This window comes from Morone saxatilis, unplaced genomic scaffold (assembly GCF_004916995.1).
Source record: "Morone saxatilis isolate NCDOM2014 unplaced genomic scaffold, NCSU_SB_2.0 Contig3, whole genome shotgun sequence".
NCBI classification, from domain to species: Eukaryota; Metazoa; Chordata; class Actinopteri; family Moronidae; genus Morone; species Morone saxatilis.
The window spans coordinates 13,493,901-13,501,410 of NW_023339873.1; the positions used below are offsets into that span (position 1 = coordinate 13,493,901).

A 7,510-nucleotide genomic window follows, 5' to 3' on the forward strand; every position below is an offset into this window, starting at 1 on the left:
GCCGCCGCCGCCGCTGCTGCTGCTTCAGCTCCATCTTCTGAGGAGCCAGAAGTAAATGGCTCAAAGCCGATCAGCCGCAAGACAGAGGCACCTCTGAGCAAACAGTACAGCCCTCCCTCTCCCCAGATTGAGGTCCAGGTCCCGGTCCAAGCCGCTCAGGCTCCTGTCCAGGCTCAGACGCCTCCCCAGGTCTCTGGGAAGAAGAAGGAGAAAAAGAAACAGAAAGCAGAGCCTGGTGAGTTATCACTTATAAGTGGGCGTGTCATTTAGTTTCTCTTTGAAAACATGGAAATTGCTAACTCTTTCATTCAATATATTCCTCCTACGTTACACTGGGAATTGGTAGACAAATGTAAGCTGAGAAGCCATAGTCTTGCACATCTTCAAGTTTAGAGATTTAGTCCAATAGGTGTAATGATAATTGGATACTATCTATCTATCTGTCCCGAGACATACTATCGGAGATTGACAGTACTCTTCCTATACCTGTCCCTTTCCAGTGGATGACCAGCTGCCAGAGGTTAAGGCCGAGCAGGCGCCAGCTCCAGTCAAGAAGGAGGCTCCCATTGTGGTTGAGACCAAAGTTCTTGACGGTGCAGCCCCGAGTGCTACCAGTGGCAAAAAGAAGAACTCTGCCAAGAAGCAGAAGACAGAGCCTGGTAACGATGATACAATTGTCACACGTGCAAAATTTTCTCATTTTTTCTAGAATAACAGGACATGTGCTCAGACGGAAGCCTGAACTTGTAAGTAATGAACCCGTTTTTCTCAAATCCAGTAGATGAAGCCCATGTTCTGGCTGACTCGGCAGCTCCTGCCAACCACCAGGCAGCTCATAATGATGATGTACCATCCAAAGGAAGCGGCAAGAAACAGAAGAATGAGACCGACAAAGGTAAGAGTAAAACAAGTCTGATCCAGTCTTGGGTTGTTTTTTTTCTATCCCACATCTACTGCTGATCCATATACAAACTTCCTAATTTGCATCCCTTCTCTCATGTGTTTTTAACAGAGAACACAGAGGTGAAGCTGAAGGAGCTGCTGTCTGGCCTGTCCAGCCTGGCTCTGTCAGAAGCTGAGGCCGTCAGTGTGATGGCTCTCCTCCGAGAGAAAAGCCCCAATGCCATGGATGCCTGGCACAAGGTGAGACATTTATTAAAGAGATAACTTTGAATGTGTTCTTTACAAGTGACACTTTACATAACTTGCATTTGCCAGGAGACCTGGTACTTTTTTAACATTACGTGTCTTTCCACTAGTCTGCAGCAAGGCCTGATCCAGCTGCACAGGAACGAGAAAGACTTCTCACAACTCTGCAGGAGGAGTCCTCCATTGCCAAGGACAAAGTGAAACAACTCAGCCAGGTCTATATTCTAGATGAATGGTTTATTATTTGTATTGCAGGAATAATTCCATTTGTTTCAGTGAAGAGCTTCATATACCCTTTTGCTTTTGTGCTTTAGGAGTTGCAGGTTGAGAAGCAAAAGACGGGCCGGGTAGAGGCCATGATGAGAGAGCGACTTGCAGCCATGGAGAAAGAACTGGGTAGTATGCAGGCCAAAGCACAGGGCAGCTACCAGGAGCTCCAGACCATGCAGATAAAGGTGAGGGCTTTGATTTCTTGCAGAATTATTGAGATTAATTTGCTATTTTCCAATTTGTCCATGTCATCAGTACTGTGGGAAGAATCTGGAATTGAAAATGTGAAGGAACCCAAACCTTTTGGCATTATTCTTATTCATTATTGTAGGCTGCATGTAGATCGAATCCTATTGTCTGATATCATATCCTGCCTCTGTGTAGTTCCAGCAGGTGAGGGAGCAGCTGGAAAGCCAGATCACTCGACTGCAGCAGGAGAACGGCATCCTGAGGGACGCAGTCAGCTCTGCCACCAACCAGATGGAGAGCAAGTCAGTGTTACACTACAATAGATAAGAACCCTACTGATCATGCTCTCTGGAGCTTCATACACGTCTCATCTGCTCAGCTTGGTGAAACACTCCTAGTGATCCAATTCATATTAGAATTTCAGCTCCTTGTCTTTCCATTGCAGTTGCGTTTGCAAACTTCCCGTCTCAACATTTCTTCTTTCTGCATTGTTCACATTAGGGCACAGATCCCCCCTCATTCACAGTTACACATTGTGAAATGCAACACTCAGGCCTTTTTGTAGTTTGGTTCATCGACAGCATCCCATGATAATGCCCCATTAACCATTTCCACATTATTCATTTGTGCGTGTGTGTATGTGTGTGGCTTGATAGGAATTCAGCAGAGCTGAACAAGCTGCGTTCTGAGTACGCCAGTCTGATGAAAGAGCTGGCAGACAACAACGGCAAGCTGCAGCAGGAGGAGCACCAGAGGAAGTCACTGGAGGTCAGCTACAAGCAGAACGTGTCCCAGCTGGAGGTACACTAATCCAGATGCACAATGTGTTTATTTAGCCTGTGCTTCAGTTTCCCCCAGCCGAGACAAAAATGAACTGAGCTGTACAAAACCTGGGCAACGCTGCACAGCTTCAAATCTAGTTACCGGGTGTGGTTGCATTATCAGGGAAATGGGAGGAGGTTGTAGTGGAAGTCCTGGGGAGGGGTGTGGGAAATAGAACCTGGGTAGGGAGGATTGTGTTAGCTTTGGAAGCTGGAATGTTTGAGGCTTTGTGCTGTGCATAAACAACACGTTTCCTGCTAGACACCTTGATCAGCCTTTCCTGTCTTTACTGAAATTTTCATTACAGAAAACTGCCTTTCTTTATGGCACAGGATACAAAAATCAATGAAACAAAGCCCACAAGATGTTTTTGTAGTTTGGACTATTAACTTAGTTTGACAGATCCAGAGACAGAAAAAGAAACTAGAGGATCACAGCCTTGTAGAAATTCCGGCAGCCTCAATGCAAATCAACCTCTCTCATTGAGTAGTAGTATTTTGTAGCTGTACACTCCTAAGTGTAGGATCTATGATTCCCACCCCGAATAATTTGTTATAAGTGTATTATTGAGTATTGTTTGTGTGGGAGAAAAGTGTTCACCAAATTGGATACATCTCTCCATCTCCAGGCCCAACTGCAGGATGCTAAGCGGCGTTGGGAAGAATTGCAGAAATTCCTCCACAATGTCAATGATGAGAGAGAGAATCTTCACGCCTCAAAACAAGGTGATAAAATATAACATACAAAAAACGTAGCCTTTTTAACTTGTCGCTTCTGCTACATCTAGTTGAATCAGGTTACATTCAGCCACTGAATGTCTTGTTTGTGTGTGTTGTGGGCGCAGAGCTCCACAACAAGCTGCTGGCAGCGGAGACGGAGATGAACAACAAGAACAAGGAGATCCAGACCCTACGCAGCAGCCTGACAGAAGCCATGGTCGCCAAGGATCGGCTGGAGCAGAGAATTCTTGAGCTCATGGAGATGTCCCAGCACAGCATGCCTGACGACTCGCTGCAGGCCCGGGTTCAGGTGAGCCACCACAACATTGCACACACAAAAACAAACAAGTTTACAACACGTCTTTGCATGTTGATTCCACACTGAAATGCAGAGAGATTCAGGGCAGAACACAGTGTTTCACTAATGCAGTCTGTGTTTAACAGGAACTTATGAATGAAAATAAAAGTCTTCAGGTCCAGAATGAAAACCTGCAGGCCCAGATCTCTTCACAGGTATATTTATCAAGCTCATTTACTTATGTTTTGTCAGAATGTGTAATGTATGAAGGCTAGTAAGATTTATTTTCTTCTCATTTAGGCCACCCATGTCTCCCACATTGAGGAGATACAGAAGCTGTAAGAATTTCTTTTTCTTTTCCTTTTTACCCTTTTCAGACATATTGATAGCATTAAAAGTGATACTGTCGAGCCATTCTTCATGTGCTCCCCCAACTATTCCCCATGTTGTGTTCAGATTGGCTGACAAGGAGTTGCAGAGGAAGAGTCTGGAGGATTCTCTAAATGCTGAAAGGAGCAGTGGAGCCAGTAGAGAAACCAACATGCAGGTATAGTCAGAGATTCTTATACTAACATCGCATTGGTTCATTAGTCTGCAGGAATTTGGTAAACATGTTCTAGGCCCTCTCATTGTGTTGAGAGGGAATATGGATTGAAGACCAGGTATGCGAACCGGCCACAAAGAAGTCACAGTTCACATTTTTAGATATTTTACATTTAGATGCCAAATGGATCATTTACTTCATGGTTTTAAGAATTTAAGACAGAATTATGTGTATTATGTCATTGTTCAAGATCTTGTCTGTCACAATTTGAATTGTCTTGACCTAATAAGTGTTGCTGTCTCTCTTTCCTGCCGATTCCTCTGCAGGCCTTGCACAATGAGAACGTGTCACTGAAGGCAGAGATTCAGAATCTGCAGGCACAGATTTCTGATCAGGTCAGCTATGTACCTTAACAAGCTTTTCCTAACTTAAAAGTGCCCTATGTGTTTGTTTGGTCTTCTGTTTGACACTCCCTCTCTTATCTCTCTCCCCATGCAGACTGCCTCCCAATTGGCTTTGGACCAGTTCCAGAAGAGGTGTGTGTGTGTGTGTGTGAGAGAGAATACTGGAACATATTTTGAATGCATCAGTTGGTTAAACATGTAATAAGCCATAAACATTTACTGAATGACCTAATAAAACATTGCTTCCCCACCCAGTGTTGTCCGGGAGAAGGAGGAGAACATGAAAACCGTAGAGGGACTGCTGGAGAAAGGGCTGATTGAAGTGGCCAACAAGGAAGAAGAGCTGAAGGTGTGTGTTTTGTCTAGTCTAGAAAGGGACGGCCACGGGTGGCTGAAGCCTCAAACATCTGAAAACATGCTGCCTCACGCACACACCCACATTTGACTCACATCAGCATACTTTGACGTGACTCTGCATTTCGCTGTTTGCTTTGTAATCACAATCCCTAATGAGTAAAAAATCTTTACGTAATGTCTTTTCCTGATGCAGGCTGTAAGAGAAGAGAACAAGGCACTAAAACAAGAAATGGAGGCGATTAAGAGGAAGTCAGAAGAACAGGTGAGCTGTCAAATCTTCTTTTTTAAAAAGGAGTTGCTGTGTTTTCTCTACCTTTATTCTATATTAATTTGTTTTAAATTGTCTCTTCACCTAATCGTAGGCATCATCAGAGTCGACAGTGGAAGAACTCCAGAGCAAGTAAGATCAAAGTTTGAATCAAGGCTTTGTACCACTAAACTGTCGTGATCTCTAAATACCATAGTCTTATCTTCACCCACCCCCGTCAACAACACACAAAGACACACAGATGGATAAAATATCTAACTTTAATTTCGGCAACACTAGTCTCGGCTAGCTTTTTTCCAACTAGCTGACATGAAGCAAACTGTAATTACTGTTATGAAACCAAAGGCTACTACTTACTCTACTGTGAGCATATCAAAAGTAATTCCTTCTGGCACTCCAGGCCATTCCCTGGACACAGCCCTCATAGTAGTTGTTTTAACATCCAATTTCCGCTGGAACGAGAGGCTGTGTATTGTATTGTATTGTATTGTATTGTATTGTATTGGATCAGCAGATTCTGTGCGACTTCAAACAGGTCTGTATGATGAACACTTGTTTTACTCTGCTTTATAGGATCCAAGAGAGCGATTTGAAGCTAAAATCAATGGAGGAGAGTCTACAGGCAGCACAAGACGGTAGCTCAGCCAAAGAGAAGGCAGCTGAGGTGTGGACTTTTCTGTATCAACGAAATGCAGCATTTTCCTATGTCAAATGTTCCTTATATTGTTCGGTACGGTCCTAGTTTGAGCTCTTGCCTGAAGCAGTTTTTTTTTCTCACAGGCTCTGGAGCAGCAGTTGGCCGCCCTGCAGGCAGAGATGGAGCAGCTGAGACAGAAGGAGATGCCAGAAGAGCCGACCAGTTCTGGTACCGAGCTCCAAGAACTCCAGGCTCAGTGAGTTAACCCCACCACACACACACCCACGCACACATTTCACCACGAAGCCTTCCAACAAAGCCCCTTACGAATCAGACAATAATAAACATACCTGACCTGCAGGCTAGTGGTGAAGGACCAGGAGATCCTGATGCTGCAGGCTGAGCTGGAGGCAAGGACTAAGGATCTGAGTGACAAGCTGGAGCAGGTGCAACAACAGGTATGGAACGATCTTAAAAAAATGCTCACTACTGTACAAATGGGACATATTTTAGCCTTGAAGAACAAATTATGATGGAGGAAGTGATTCAGAACAGATAAAACGTTGAAAAAGTTTGAACTGAACTTGAACTAAGAGATAAACTTCTAATTCAGTCATAATTTGAATTGAGTTTTTTCCTCTTTTCAAACAGCAGTCCGAAACACCAGTGCCAAGCCCAGAGCTCCTTACAGCGTGAGTAATGTTTTTCACATGCATTTTTATTTTGAAGGACGCTTAACTACATAATGGTGTTTGTAATGAGTGGTTACGATGTTGTCTATCAGGTTGTCAGAGAAGGAGAAGCAGGTCTCGGATCTGCAGGGTGAGCTGGCTGAGCTGCGGGACTCCCTGGAGCTTCATAGGAAGAAGAACAACGTAGGTTCCCTACAGCGATGACCTGAACCTATATACACCAGTAACTGCTTTGGTCTAAAGCCCTGCAAGACATTGCACCCCCCCTCCCCTTGTGTGGTACCCCAAAACACCCCCTTCACACTGGAGTTGCACACAGCATACATCCATACTTCCTGTTGTCCTCTGCCAATTAGTCTCACATGGTTTGCTTTTTGTTCTTTTAAACAGATCTTTTTAAACACCAAATAGCATAGCTAAGGTTGTGTTCTCAACATGATTATACACATCAGTACAGATGTCTATTTTGATTTGTCTTGCTTAAGCTGAGTGTTGCATAACAGGGCTTCCAGCCTACTCTTGTTATGCTCGCCGTTGGCCAGGACTATTTCAGCTAGCTTGTCTGAGCTTGTGGGTGATTCAGAGCATCAAAAAACTCGCCTACCTTTTATTATGAGAGGCATATTTGATGTATTTATATGGGCATTATTTAATTTTTATATCTACCGTATGATCTGTAGATATTATTGCCTTAATTTGAATAGAATAGAAAGCACTTACTGAACATTGTTACTATACATATCTTGCGTACTGTGCATGTTGCTTTTACCCACACGAGGTGCGAGACTGGGACTCTTGAGGCTGTTTGTTCATGCTTATTTTTAGCGGTTGAAGCATGGTTGAAAATCAGAATGTAGTCATTTTAAGATGAGAAATGCGTTCGGTTTGTTCTGTTACTCTACCAGTTTGTATTTAAGGGGTCACTGAATGCATTTTCCTTGAGGCTGAACTGAAAGTAGTATCTCTCTGGAACTGACCAAAACAGGAGCTTCGGGAGAAAAACTGGAGTGCAATGGAAGCTCTGTCAGCCACCGAGTCCATGCTTCAAGGGAAACTCAGCAAAACTGTCAAGGTTCGACACCCCACCTCAGTATGCTTCACTCTAGTTCCAATCTGATGCATCCCCCCCTCCCACAAAAAATGCTGTTTTTTTTTTTTTTT

The 7,510-nt window shown here is 43.9% G+C and overlaps 1 protein-coding gene across 4 annotated transcripts in view; it reads left to right on the top strand.

The window, feature by feature from the left end:
• The window catches only part of ktn1 (kinectin 1), an 18,618-nt gene that overhangs the window by 5,291 nt on the left and 5,817 nt on the right, over positions 1-7,510 (top strand). For 2 of the 4 annotated variants that reach the window (XM_035673590.1, XM_035673592.1), the window contains exons 3-26: positions 1-235; positions 501-659; positions 779-895; positions 1,013-1,143; positions 1,260-1,364; positions 1,464-1,604; positions 1,804-1,910; positions 2,265-2,409; positions 3,059-3,155; positions 3,275-3,459; positions 3,594-3,662; positions 3,748-3,785; positions 3,904-3,994; positions 4,318-4,386; positions 4,490-4,527; positions 4,651-4,744; positions 4,946-5,014; positions 5,115-5,152; positions 5,594-5,684; positions 5,801-5,913; positions 6,019-6,115; positions 6,309-6,349; positions 6,442-6,532; positions 7,335-7,421. The exon at positions 1-235 is cut by the window's left edge and continues 1 nt beyond it. In XM_035673590.1, coding sequence (XP_035529483.1) covers positions 1-235; positions 501-659; positions 779-895; positions 1,013-1,143; positions 1,260-1,364; positions 1,464-1,604; positions 1,804-1,910; positions 2,265-2,409; positions 3,059-3,155; positions 3,275-3,459; positions 3,594-3,662; positions 3,748-3,785; positions 3,904-3,994; positions 4,318-4,386; positions 4,490-4,527; positions 4,651-4,744; positions 4,946-5,014; positions 5,115-5,152; positions 5,594-5,684; positions 5,801-5,913; positions 6,019-6,115; positions 6,309-6,349; positions 6,442-6,532; positions 7,335-7,421 — 2,448 coding nt within the window. The remainder of the gene's footprint in view (positions 236-500; positions 660-778; positions 896-1,012; positions 1,144-1,259; positions 1,365-1,463; positions 1,605-1,803; positions 1,911-2,264; positions 2,410-3,058; positions 3,156-3,274; positions 3,460-3,593; positions 3,663-3,747; positions 3,786-3,903; positions 3,995-4,317; positions 4,387-4,489; positions 4,528-4,650; positions 4,745-4,945; positions 5,015-5,114; positions 5,153-5,593; positions 5,685-5,800; positions 5,914-6,018; positions 6,116-6,308; positions 6,350-6,441; positions 6,533-7,334; positions 7,422-7,510) is intronic. The other 2 variants (XM_035673591.1, XM_035673593.1) reach the window with 2 other exon arrangements.